Source organism: Pinus tabuliformis, chromosome X (assembly GCF_031772625.1).
Source record: "Pinus tabuliformis cultivar Carrire ecotype Pingquan chromosome X, CPIR1, whole genome shotgun sequence".
Taxonomy (NCBI): domain Eukaryota; kingdom Viridiplantae; phylum Streptophyta; class Pinopsida; order Pinales; family Pinaceae; genus Pinus; species Pinus tabuliformis.
In genome coordinates this window covers 969,328,303-969,342,269 of record NC_142308.1, presented here as the reverse complement: position 1 = coordinate 969,342,269, position 13,967 = coordinate 969,328,303, and the positions used below count along the sequence as shown (strand labels likewise).

The 13,967-nt window shown below is 42.3% G+C and overlaps 1 protein-coding gene across 9 annotated transcripts in view; it reads left to right on the top strand.

Moving 5' to 3' along the window:
* The window catches only part of LOC149142958 (2-oxoglutarate (2OG) and Fe(II)-dependent oxygenase superfamily protein), a 316,570-nt gene that overhangs the window by 229,985 nt on the left and 72,618 nt on the right, over positions 1 to 13,967 (top strand). For 3 of the 9 annotated variants that reach the window (XR_016265108.1, XR_016265107.1, XR_016265106.1), the window contains exons 12-13: positions 5,183 to 5,298; positions 5,555 to 5,598. The exons of 1 other annotated variant lie outside the window; for it this stretch is intronic. Coding sequence is in view for 3 of the 8 variants with exons in the window: in XM_089451753.1 (XP_089307879.1) it covers positions 5,183 to 5,298; positions 5,505 to 5,598 (210 nt within the window). In the remaining 5 variants the exon portion in view is untranslated. Of the gene's footprint in view, positions 1 to 5,182; positions 5,299 to 5,504; positions 5,599 to 13,967 lie in introns of all 9 variants that reach the window. 5 more of the 9 variants (XM_089451753.1, XM_089451752.1, XM_089451751.1 and 2 more) reach the window with 2 other exon arrangements.

Below are 13,967 nucleotides of genomic sequence, written 5' to 3'. Positions count from 1 at the left end.
AATGGCTTCCATGTGATCTTGGATAGGTTTTCCATGATCCTAATTGATGGCATTGAGGAAATGATTAAACATTTGTAGGGCAAGATCATCACAATCTAAATCAAGAATAATAACACATGATCTCACCTTTGCCATTATTTCTAGGATCTTAGCCCTATTGTTGAAGGAGTGACTTCTGAAGTCACCTATCCCACAAAAAATTTCAAGAATCAACAACAAGACTTCATTTTATCATTATTATAGGGATTTTTTGCAGCTTTAACTGTTAGAAGTTCACTTAAACCGTGAGCGACAACAAGTCTTATCTCATTATATTCATGTTTCAATAATTTGTGCTCACCCAAGTAAGTCAATCCAAAACCATAGCTACTTGCATCAGTTAGGAAGGTGTCTGATCCACCTTGTCTGAACACTGCCACCTCCTCCAACAAGCTACGAAAGAGATCTGTTGATGGAGACCATTGACCAAGTTTGTCCCCTGCAATAAAGAGTTCTTTGCCCCGCTTGGTTTTTGTCGAAAACTCCTGCATAGACTCCATCTTGCCCAGGAACCAACCAATCAAACCACTAAAGATGATTTCAAGAGAAATTTGAATTTTACTGTCCACTAATAAACCCCCATCAGGTTGGCAGGATGCACAACTCTAATACCACTGTAATGTTCCTCTATTTGATCTTCTAGAACTTCGAAGGATTTTAATTGCAAAACTTTAATTTCAGGAAATAGCTACATGGATCCATGTGAATTCAATTCATGGACAACACGAATAGTTGAATAAACCCAAAAAATAAGTTGCAAATCCAAGACATTTTATTGAATACAAAACGTGGAGGAATTTTACAAAATGTCGGGATGACACTCAATGAGAACTTTCAGAAACACATACCCAACATTACTTGTGACATTTTGATCTTTTTTCTCATAAAAATCTCGATCAATAATTTGACCCCTTATTTATATGAAGTGGAGATTGGCCACTTAGTCTTTCACTGCTGACAGTATGCTCCAAGAAGAATTACTTTGCCAATTATGCTGAGTTTATTCACCCTTCGCGCAATCGACAATGGTGACTTATCCCTTGATTCAGTGATTTGAGATGTGCAATCTCCTACTCGCGAGCCTCTAATCCACAACAAATATTTTTGGGCTTGTAATACAATTCGATTAGACAAATAAACTTGGTAATCTGATCTTGGTCTGAACATGATTTGATAATTAAAAGATTGACTCTGATTTGACATTGAGGGGCTCAACTCCAAATCCTGGGAACCTTCGTCCCAATCATGAAACTCAACCCCTGCTTTTGACGTGTTAAAATTGGAAACTAGGGCCAAACTCCATGGGGGTCATCTTATTTATGGCAGCTGATATTTTTATTGGATCCCTCTCATTGAGAGGTGTAGGATTGATCTAAAGATCATCCGATTCCGATAAGTATTTATGAAGTTATGAATTTATTTATGTTATAAAATAAATTGTCAAGTCAGCGAGCAACTTGAGTAGGCTCAGACGCCCAATAGACATGTCTATTCATCATCTACGTTTTTAGTATAAATAGGTGAGGACTTGAAGTCATTTGGCATCAACATTCTTTATGTGATCTCCTCCTCTCCATGTCTTGGGTTTTTGGTGAAGGAGAGACACAAAAGAATACGCTGGACTAAGTATATGATGCCCTAGCCGCAGTTCAGATGAACCCTAGCCGTAGTCAAGGGAAGGCTCCTAATCACTGTCTAAAGGAGCTCCTATACATAGTTAAGTGATGCCCTAATACGCTGACCAAAGAAGTTTTACACGCAGATTATGGAGACAGTTATACGTTGGTCATGGAGACATATATACGCGGATCATGGAGACAGTAATATGTAGATCATGGAGACAGTAATACGCTGTTCATGGAGACCTAGCCGCAGTCATAACCGCAATCAAGTATGGAAGGAGCTGCAGTTAAGGGAGCTGTCTCCGCAGTAAGGTATTGACTGCACCGTGGTGCAGTGATGGCACTCTCGGCATCTTGTGAAGTTCTCGGATCTGGCAGCATAGATCAGGCTCTGTGGTTCGAATATCTCCAAGACTCTGTTGAATTACAATGGCACGCTAATATACTCTGAGGCACGCATTGTGGCACGCTAATGATCTCTGAGATATCTGGCATCGCATCACACTACAGTGGATTCGAATTCAGTTATGAATATTCGTATGGCAACAGTTATGAATGTTCGTATGGCAGAGACATATGGTTATATGACAAGGATTTTAAAGTGATCCTTAATATGACTGTATATGACAGTAACTTGGATGAGATACGTTTAGGAGCAACTGTCATCAGAAGAGGGCTAAGCTGCTACCTTGGATCTAGGAATCTAGAACTATAGCCTAGCTGCTTTTCTAGGCTGCAAGCCATAGCAAGTAGCTAAGGCTGATATACATATGACTGTATGATGAAGCAATAGAAGTATAGCAGCAACATGATGATGAATGAGATCATGGGCATGTCAGTAAGGGGCAGCATGATGATGAGAGCAACTCAGTCTTCATGGTTCAACACTGTGACAGTACAACATGGTGTCACACGGTTATGTGCAACAAATGGACGAAAGGCAACACTTTGATAGGTGAAGGAGTCCCCTTAGAGAATCAGTTGAAGCAATATGTCTTCAACTGATCTCTGCAGATATCAAAAGTCAAAGTGTTGACTTCTATTGTAAATGTACTATCTTTCTCACTTTCTCTGCTGAACTTTGAAGAACATAAAAGAAGAATTGATCAAGGGTTTCCCCACATTGTGGGGTTTGTTCGTGGCTAGCGCCACATCTTGTGTCCTCTTGTCTTGGCTTGTCTTCTGCGATTTATGTTTATGTTCTATCTGTAGTTTACTTTAATGCTGATGTGATTGCTAATCTGGAAAAGCTAACTAAGAAAATTGAAATAAATTGCTCTAGCATGGAACATACCTAAAATTAACATGACGATACACCTTCAGCCTCGATTTTGATAAATGGATTCGAATCTTGGCCCTTGAACACTCAAGATTTGGTTGGCTTGGTGTGGAGATGAAGCTCGATCTATGGCAAGTAGCCCCTATGACAACAGTCGATAGCTGGGGAGTTTGGCTCCTAACAACAATATCAACCCTCACACTTACTGAACTCGGCCCTTACGTAGGTCATAATGTACAGTTATACAATTCCACAATCAACGTGGTAGCTAAAGAATTTAGCTATTGAGAACTTCAATCTCGGCCCTCATATATGCTAGATTTAGCCCTTACGTAGTCTATAATAACAAACTCCTCTTACATACAGTAGTGCGACCCCTTAACTTGACCTGATAACTAGAAAGCGCGACATTGATCTCAACCCTCACAAGATAATGAAATTGGCGCTCCTATCCTCTCTGTAGGGAGTAGCCATTCGATCCAACAAATGATGCTCGACCTTGGCCTAGCCTCAATTTGACCCTTTTATAATTTTTGATTTGGATCATGAGAAAGGTTGTCCTTGGATAATAGTGTTGTCGTTTAGAGGCGATGGATTACTTTGGATTCCTTTAAAATAGGCCTTATTGAGACAACGATTGACCCTTAGGATTTGGCCTTTATCGATCCAATGGTAGAGTGGGCCTTGACACAACGGTTGGCCTTGTTTCACAATTAATCATCCAACTACAACTCTTTGAGACATTGGTAAGGCATTTGATTAGGTTCAACTCGTTCCTCACAAATGCCCTGGATTGATAGTCTTGGCCTCGTAAGGAATCCGATCTTCTTGATGTTGATTTTCTCTTGCCACCAATTCTGCTCCTGTAGATTTAATGTCAATAATTGACTAGGGAGTGTCTTCCAACCCTGAAGCTAATGATCTACAAATAGAATATGTGTCTCAATACCGAAGTTGGTAAATATGAGGGTTTCCCCCTTAATTCGGCAACAGCTAGAGCTCCTTCTCAAATTCTCAATAATTCTTCCATGACCCCCTCCAATCTCCTCTTATTTTGTAACAATTCTCTCCTCCAAATAACATGGGCAATACCATGGGTCACTTAATTCCCCCCGAAAGTGACTTTACACCAGTGTTGCGAACATCTCGTTAACATCCCGATTTTATCTCGAAATCATGATTTTTTCTCCTAGCCGATGTTTGCTGATTTTTTACCGATATTTTCCCAATTTTCCCGATTTTTTGGTTTTCCGGACCCCTGCCGATTTTATCCTGATGCCGATGTTTTCAACATTGCTTTACACCCCTTTTATTAATTGTTATTATATTTTACTATGATGACCCCTTTTTCTTCATGTCATTAGCCTATGGGATCTAGATAGGCTAAGGCTCAATCTCCTTTTGCCTCCAAGGGTCAGGAAGGGACATTACACTATATTTTTAATTTTACTTTCCTATATACATTAGCATGCATCTAATTTAACATTTAAATAATGGGTTTATCATGAAATGAATTTGTCACTCTTTTTGTTGATTTTGGAATATTTTGTATTTTCAAGTGTTCTGAGTTTCTGCCAAGTGGCAAGTGAAATTTATACATTGGCTTGCCAAGTTGTTGTTAAATTTGAACCATGTGAGTTTGATTAGAACTGATTTCACTGGTCATTTTCAAGTTGCCAAATTGACCATGATTTCAGAGATAACTGCGATGATGCCATGTAATGGATTGAAGTAACTTTAGCATACCTGCTAATTTCATGTGTTAAGTTTATTATCACTACCTCACTTTACAGGGGTTGAAGTCTTGTTTCACTAGTTATTTTCTAGATATCAATTTCTTTAACTTTGTAAATGGCTGTTGAGACTCTAGATTTGATAAATCAATCATAGCCAAGTGCTAATCCGAAGGTATGTTAAAGAGAATTTGTTTATAACCACTATATGGTTAAACATGTGAACTTGTATATCATGCAGCTGCTCAAGGTTTCATCCTTAGTACATTAGGGATTTGGACTATGATTCCCACTCCTATAGGTTTGCTAGTAAAGCCTTCTATCGTACCTGTGATGTTTTTTTTTTAAATTACATAATAATGACTCCGTGCTTTTGCCAAAAAATGTGGTCTGTTGCATACTTTAAAGGTTTGTTTTGTTAGTAACTTAATGGTATTTGCCTGAGTTTAGTCTACTTTATTGACAGTCATTCTTGAAATGGAGATTGATTTATCAGTTGTCTTTTACAGAATCAGTTTCCCAGAACATTGGAAGCACTCATCATTCATGGGCTTTCTCCTTTAGGTGCAGAAATTCTGACACGGAAATTTGATGAAATGGATAAGGAAGTGGAAAAGGAGGAGCAGTAAGTCATAGAATTAGTTGAATAATTTGCTCATGATACAATTAGAAACTTGGATGAGTTGATTGTGGCTTTGAGGAACTACAATCTCCCTGGCTTCATTGATAATCTTAATGTGGAATCTTTGTCAGAATTTTCAATTTCTGAAACCTGCAGTACCAGTTTAGACATGTTGACAATCAAATCATTGGCATTTCATTTATCTACAGGGAAGGATTTTACAGGTTATTTTATAGTGTCTTTGATGATCAACATGCAGCTATGGAAACTATTTTGAAAGGGAAAGAGCGCTTTTCATTCCTGGTATGCAATTGAGGATGAGTGCAATTCTTCATTCTTTCTGGTCCTTCCAATTTCTACCTTTTATGGCTCTCATATCAAGATATTTAGTGGGGTCTGATTACTAGGTCTGCCCGAATTATGTCATTTATGAAGAAATAAACTGTCACCTGAAGCAATGTGCAAAGAAAAGATGCTATAGTGAAGGCGTACAACTTTCAAGTGAGATTAAAAGGAACAATTTTATTTTTCAGAGTTTTCTTTTTGATACCATGGGCAGACAATATTCTTTTCGTTGTCTGTTCCTGGTGCATATCTGGTGGGCTTTTTTCACTTTGTTCAATATGAGAAGATAAAGCTTTATCTTGTTGAAATTGAAGCTTTACTGTGTAAAACAATGTTTTAGGAACTAGAATTGAACTCAGAACTGCGAAAGGGTCAAACCAAACCGGAACCAGAAACTGGTCCAACTGTCTGTGGAACCAGCTTCAAAACTAGTTTACTAAAACATAAATAAAATATGAAAAATATTGTAAAACAAATTCATATTCATGTATATCAAAAGATACCCAAACCATTAGATATGAAATATGCAAAGTTTGCTTATATAAGATTGTTTTTTTCCCTTGGGGTGGGGTGGCATGGGGTGGGGTTGGGGGCAGAGGTAGGGGCGCCTTTTTTATTTTTCTTTTAAAGCTGCAGGTGGGCCCAGGCCACTTCAGAACAGAGTTGGTTTAACTGGTGGTTTGAATGGTTCTATACTGTGTTGATTTCTGGTAGCATCGGATGTGCTCTAAGCCTCAAAATTTGCAGGGAGGCTTGGACACATGTATTCCACAATACCTAGAAATCGTTTTGGGAAATTCCACCCGGAGACAGTTCTATTAAAATAATTAATTCTTTTTAATGGGTGTCTAAGTCTAAACTTAAGAAATTAAAATAATTAAATGGTATTAATCTAACTATGGGTGAAACTTCTAGAAGAAGACAAGGATAGAGCCCAAATTATTTGAGCCATTGATTAGGATCTTATCTGGGCCATTGGTTCTCAACAAAAGGATTATAAGGAAAGGCTTGATAGGCATTTGGAAGACACATCGAGTGGAGATCAAAAGATCGAATTTCTGAAGCACAACAGTTGTCGGGAGAGAAATTCGAAGTGATCTTTTGTAGTGAGGGGTAGGGAGAGTATTCGGGGGGAAGTTTTCCTGGGTTGGAGAGTACAAGGCAGAGAGGGCAGAATGACGTCTAGAGAGGCTAACATTGGGCCACACAGAGCTGATGCAGTGGCAGTGGAGAACCTGAAGGGAGATTGAATACCTGTTGAGTAAATCGAGTTTCAGAAGCTAGGAGCTGCGGTGTGAGACCGGGAGGTTGAGAGCTAAAGTTTCCAGCTAGTAGAGGGTTAGAAGGAAGAGCAACGCAGTCCCTAGCAGAGGTGACGTAGAGATTGCGTGGGGTTGACGCAGTTCTGCACAGAGGTTGACGCAGAAGGGACATAGAGGCTCACTTCCAGCAGATTAGAGCCGGATTTTCTAGTGATAGGGTGAGATCATCTTACTATTTCTTTTTGTCCAGTTTCTCTCTCTATCAGATAGCCAGTTGGGTATCCAATGAATTGTACTCATAATTACTACTGCATAATAATAAAATCCTGCAGAAAACTGCAAGTAACTTGTTTAATTAATTTAACAAGTAGGTGAAATATAATCAGTTTGCTGTAGTAGGAATCGCTTAACCAACTTTTCACATGGTATCAGAGCACAAATTGTGAGCATAAGAGCTCAGAAGCAGAAAGGAAGAGGAGTTCGAAATTAGTACAGAGGCAACAATTCGAAACACCAGTAGGCATCGCAGTCCTTGGGCTAGAAGGTTGAAGTTTTGAGGAGAAATCAATTTCTCTGAGAGAGTTGACAGAGAAATTTGATTTTCAGATCGAAGCTTTCTTGAGGCAGAAGGGAGCAATGTATTTTTCCTTGCAAGAAAATCTTTAGTTGGGACGCAGACATTTTTGTAGCAGTTGCTAGCAGAATAGCATCTGTGGGAGAGAGAGAGACACTTGAGGGAATTTCTTGCTCAAAGAATTCCTAGCCAGGGAACTCGAATTCTCACTTGCTGAGCAGCAGCAAGAGGCAACAGATCTACTGACTCCAGCAAGTAGTGCATAGGCTATCCCGACAGCAACGTAGAGGAGAGAGGAGGTCATTTTGACTTTTTCGATTGGCAGAGATGGCAACCAGTGGGTTCAGAGATCATGATCGGTTGGATGGTGCATCCAACTATGTGATCTCGAAGGCGAGGATGTCATGCCTTCTGGATGGACATTTTCTCAAGATCTACATCGATAGTGTGATAGTTGAGCTCGCAGATCCAGATCCGCTCAAAAAGTACAAGGGAGAGATGGCGAAGGCCAAGTGGATGATCCTCGATGGAGTGAAGGATCATGTAGTGTGTCACATCTCAGGCAAAGGACTGCCAAGGAGATGTGGGATGCCTTGTCCATGCTATATTAGGGATCTTCCAAGCAGCGAAAGATGTACTTTGAGCAGAAGATGAGATCCACATAGATGCAAAAAGGGGGAATGCATTGATCAGTTCCTTGCAAAGCTTCAGGAGACTCGTGACGAGTTGGCAGCTGTAGGGTCAATACCTGAGCCTACCCAGATGGTGAGGGTGGCTCTAAATTCAGTCTTAGAAGAATGGCAAGTGTTTTTCTAGAGCATCCTGGGCAGGGAGAAATTGCCAGACTGGGAAGGAATGTGGGTTGCTCTTCAACAAGAAGAGATGAGGAGTGACGTAGTCAAGTGCAAACTTGACAGTAGTAGTAGTAGTGGGATGAAGCCCAAGGAGGAGGATGAGAATACAACCCTCACATCTAAGGGACAACAGGAGCAACGAAAGAAGAAGAAAGATGTCTCGAAGATCAAGTGCTTCCGGTGTGGAGAACTTGGTCACTACGCTACACAGTGTCCTCTCAAGAAGAAGGACAAGGACGAGAAGCATAATTCGAAGGCTGCAGCTGCGCAGATTGGGGAGGAGGAGTTTGCCATGATTGCCCAAAGGTGGGGTGATATAGAACTGCAGATGGGTAGGATCCTTGAGGAGTCCACCTGTTGGATCAATACCTTGCTACGGGAGCCTAGATCACAAGTAGTAGGATGGACTGGGTCAGTTGACGCAGAGGAGTGTCAGAGCGCCAGAGATTGGGCAGTGCAAAGCTAGAGTTGGCAGTAGTGCAGTTGGCACAGAGAAGAATCAACAGCAGCGCAGAGGCTTTAGAGGGTCAGCGCAAAGGCTAGCAACAGTCAAAACTTCAACAACAGGTGCATCGTACTGAACACCACTTCAGTAATTTTGGATGCTTTTCCATTACTGATGCAGTAGCAGTAGCAGTTGGAGAAGGTTGCAGTGCAGATGCAGTGTTGGCAGTGGTAGTGCCAGCAGCAGCATAGATGTAGAATTTGAGAGGGAGTTGCAGTACATATGCAGTGTTGCCAGTGGTAGTGTTAGCAACAATACAGATGCAACATTTGTGCAATAGTTGGTAGGCAGCGATGTCAGACATCAGCAACGCAGAGGGAGATGTTACAAAGAAGGGTGAGGCTTTAGCAAGTTGCATTACTAGAGCACATTCCCCACTAAGTGGGAATGTTGATTTCTGGTAGCATTGGATGTTCTCTAAATCTCAAAATTTGCAGGGAGGCTTGGACACATGTATTCCACAATACCCAAAAATCGTTTTGGGAAATTCCACTTGAAGACAGTGTTATTAAAATAATTAATTATATTTAATGTGGAAATTCCTACTCCAAGGAATCCCTATTGCAGCAAAACTGAATTTACTTAACCTACTTGATTTTAATATACATTATGAAGTTATTTTCTGAATACTAAAGTAAATTACTTCTACAGGCTACACTACTTTAGATTTGATTACATGAAACAAAAAACTGAGCAAAGAACAAGGTACATAGGACACAATTATTTTTGGACAAAATAGTCCCCGGAAAAACCCAATGCAGGAAAACCGGTGCAACAACTATGAGTGTTTTCTATTATTAAGCAGAAATTCTGAATACAATGTTGGATGCCCTCTCGACAATCCAGTGAAAGAGAAAATATAATGGCGGAAAACTGAGTGAGATTTACCTCACTTCACTCGGCAGATTCCGGCTAATTCGACAACAGAACTGGCTATCCCCGGCTATCTCTGTGTTGGCCCTGCGTAGGCCCTGCGTCAGCCTTACAGGCTCTACGTTAGCTTCTGCATTGTCTTTTCTGCATCAGGAACTTCTGTGTCAACCTCTCCCAGCGATTCCGACAACTCCTCGACAGTTCCGACTTTGTGCGTGAGGGCAACCTTTGCTCTGCGCTAGCCCTTTTGGTTCTGCGTCAGGCTTGCGTGGGCCCAGATTGGCCCAATGTCAGTCCTTCTAGCTGCTGTGCTGCCTCCACTAGTGGCTCTTTGTCTCTCTTTCTAGTATTCCCGAATTATCCCTACCCCTCTGCTGCAGAATGATCACCTAGTTCGAATTTCTCAGCTTCCTAGCCCTAGAAATTGAACTCTAGATCAATTCGTTCTCTCTGTGTATTTCTAAATGAACCTTAGGCCTCCTTCTTATACTTTTCTTGTTTAGACTTCAACGACCGAGATTAAGTCTCTAATCAACGGATAAAATTAAAACATGACTTGATCTGCCTTCTAGACCATTCTCATCCATATTTTGATTAATACCCATTAATATTTTAATTTTCCTAAGTTTAGACTTAGGAACCCCATTAAAAATATTAATTATTTTAAGAAAATACAGTCTGGGTGGAATTTCACTAAATGCCTTTTGGATTCTTCAGAACTCATGTGCCCTAGCCTCTCCACTAACTTTCATGGCTAGAGCACATCCGATGCTACCAAAAACTAACACTCCCTCTTAGCGAGGAAAGTGCTCTAGTAACAATGTCCAATTGCATGCTGCTCTCCTTCTGAAGCACCTCTTTTCCGCACTGTTGCTCCCACTTGTTAGCAGTTTGTAATTTTCTGAAGTTGCAAAAGAAAATTGTTGAAGTTTCTAAGTCTACTTAGTTAGAAACCCTATATGCACTTTATCTAATTTATTCCTACCTACTTGTTATTTTACTTAACAAGCTATTTACAATGTAAATACTGAAAATAAACACTAGTGCATGTTCAACATATTACAGATCAACAACTAAAGGAAACAGAAACAATCACACCATATGACACCATTTTTCTGGGACCAATATCCCCGGAAAAGCCCAATGTGGGAAAAGCGGTGCAGCTATCTGAGGGTTTTCTTATTAAGCAATATCAGAGTACAATTTGGGTGCCGAAAATGGCCTACCTAACAGAGACTTTCCTTGGCAGTAATACATCTCAGTTTAAGACAAATCTCTTGGCTGAAATCCTGGATAATCCTTCCGGCAGCTCCTCAGTACCAATCTACCCCAGAAACCCCAGTGTCAGCCTTTTCACGATTGCGTTAGCCCCTCTTTGCCCAGCCTTAGGAGGCCTTGCGTCACCCCAGATGGGTCTGCGTTAGCCTTAGGAGGCCCTGTGTCAGCCCTCTGGCCCTCTGCGTCAGTAACGCTAGCCTCTCTGAGGCTCTGCACAGCTCCCTGCTGCCTCTACGTGGCCCTGCGCGATCCCTGGCTAGATCTGCATCACACTCCCCGGCTACTGTGTTGCTCTCTCGACAATATCTCTGCCTCTCTGTCTCTCTGTATTCAATGCCCCTGAGCTACAACTCTCGATCACTAATTCTATCTCTTAGCAAACCCCACTCTAGAGAATAGAATGACTGATCACTCTGGTGTGTTCTCCAAGTGACCCTCAAGCCTCCTCTTATACTTTTCTCGTTGACATATCAACGACCGAGATTAAGTCCTTAATCAACGGCTAAGATTAGATCTGGCTTGATCCATGTCTTTTGGACCATTCTAACACAGTTTCATATTAATTCACATTAATATTTTAATTTCCCTAAGTTTAGACTTAGGGACTCCATTAAAAATATTAATTATTTTAATATCTCCTGAACTGTTTAGAATCTGCCCAAACCCTTTTTGGGTATTGGAGATCTCATGTGCCCCAACCTCTCCACCAAATTTTGTGGCTAGAGCACATCTGATGCTACCCAAATCAACACTCCCTCTTAGCAAGGATTGTGCTCTAGCAATACTCCTCACTGAGTATTACTTTGATCATCCGGCATCAGTCCCTGTGCTGATGCTAAGCCTGCTGCTTGATCCTCTGCACTGTTGTATTCTGTACTGTCGCCCATGGTTTTGCCACTGCCACTGCTGCATCTGTACAACAACTCCCTTCGCATTCGTGCTGCTACTGGTCCTTTCTCCCAACACTGCATCCGCACCGCACCTCCTCTCATCATGTTGTATCGTGTTGCCCACTGCTGCACTGCAACTCAGTTACTAAGAGATAAGTAACTGATCTCCCAACTTTGACCTCTCCGTTGGGCTAGAGACCCTCTTGATGCTGAAGTTTCCTCTGCCACTGACAAGTGCTCCCTCTCTGACCTCTGCGCTGCTGTAGCAACTCCCTGCATTTTGCACTATTGCACACCTCTTTGTGCCATCCTGCACTGGTGCAACACTCCTGTGCCTCTCACACTCCTGCAGCCTGCTAGCCTCGCGTTGTCTCGGGACTTCTGCACTGTAGCTCTCTCTGCCCTCTCCATCCGCATCCGTCTCTACCCGACTCAGCCGATCCTGCTACTCCTCTTCGGGGCTCCCGTAGCAAGGTCTAATCCAAGAGGTTGGGTACCTTGAGGATCCTGCCCCTTATTGCCTGTAGTTCGCCTGACTACAGCTCAATGTCTCCCCACTTCTGCTCAAGTGGTGCATCTGCACTCATGGCACAGTCATCGTCTATCAAAGCTTCCTTCTCTGCCCTTGCTAGCATTGCCTTAGTCTCGGAAGACTCTCCCTTACTCTTCTTCCTTGGATACTGGGTCGCATAATGACCCCGCTCCCCACAGTGGAAGCACTTGATCTTGGAGAGATCCTTCTTCTTGCACTTTTTCTGCTTTCCCTCAGATGCTAGGGCAACATCTTCCTCCTCCTGTTTGACTTTGAATCCCTTGCTGCTGCTACCTGTCTTCGACTGCCGTTTGATCACTTCTTGGCGAAGAGTCACCACATCTCCTCCCAAGGTGGGAGAGTCCCTCTGCCTAGTATACTTTGGACAAATACCTCCTAGTCTTCTGAGACAGCATTCAGGGCTGTCCTCATCATCAACTCCTGATCCGGCGTGGCTTCTATCGCAGTCAACAGATCTCGGATCTCCTTCATTCCTCTGAGGAAGGTGTTAATCGGTTCTCCCTTCTTCATCTGATACGACCTCAACTGATTCTCAAGTAGCATTCTTCTCTGCATAGAAGTATGCTGGTACAATTTCTTGAGAGCCTCCCACATCTCATATGCTGTTTCCTTCTTGGAAATGTGTGGTACTACATGATCCTCGACCCCGTCAAGGATGATGCTTTTTGTCCTCGCCATTGCTTCCTCGTACTTGTCGTTATCATTGGGGTCGACTGGGATAGCTATTACCTTCAAGACGAAGTTCTTGACACGATTTATGTCAAGAACGAATAAGATTCTGGCCTTTCAGATTGCGAAGTTCGACGCTTCGTCTAGTCTATCCTGGTCTCTTACTCCGTGTAGTGCCATGATGCTCTTCTACTTCCCTCCTGGAAGTTCTCTGTTCGACTCCTCCGAGTCTCTACTTCCCATCTGGAAGTTCTCTTCTGGACTCCCTCTGAGTCCCGATTTCCCTCCTGGAAATCCTTCTGCCGCTGTCGAGATGCCCCCTACTCTAATCGTCTTGTGCAATCGCACCACTGATCCGAGTTCCTCGGCTAGAAACCCTCGGCAACAACTCCCTCCTCTTGGCCTTTCTCTGTCAGGTACTGTTCTGACTACAGTACCTCACCAACTCCACTCTGCAATATTCCCACAACCTTCTAAACCCCAACAACCTGAAGGTGAGAGCTCCTAGGCTCTGCGCAATCCCGACACCAGCAACTCAGCCTCAGCCAACTACATCAGCCCTCCCAGCTTCTGTGTGGCTCTGCGTGAAGCTCCCTTTGCCTTCCTTAGCCTCTGCGTTGCCTCTTCTCAGCTCACCCTTGATGATGCCGGCACTGCGTCACCCTTCCTTGTTGCTGCTTCGCTAGAAACAACTTCTGTCACCTCGGGACATCTGTTTTCTGCTGCTATTGCTCCGCTCGGCTGATGTCCTTAGTCCTCCTGTGATCTGCAATCACGCTCTGATACCATGTTAAAGTTTCTAAGTCTACTTATTTAGAAACCCTCCATGCACTTTATCTGATTTATTCCTACCTACTTGTTATTTTACT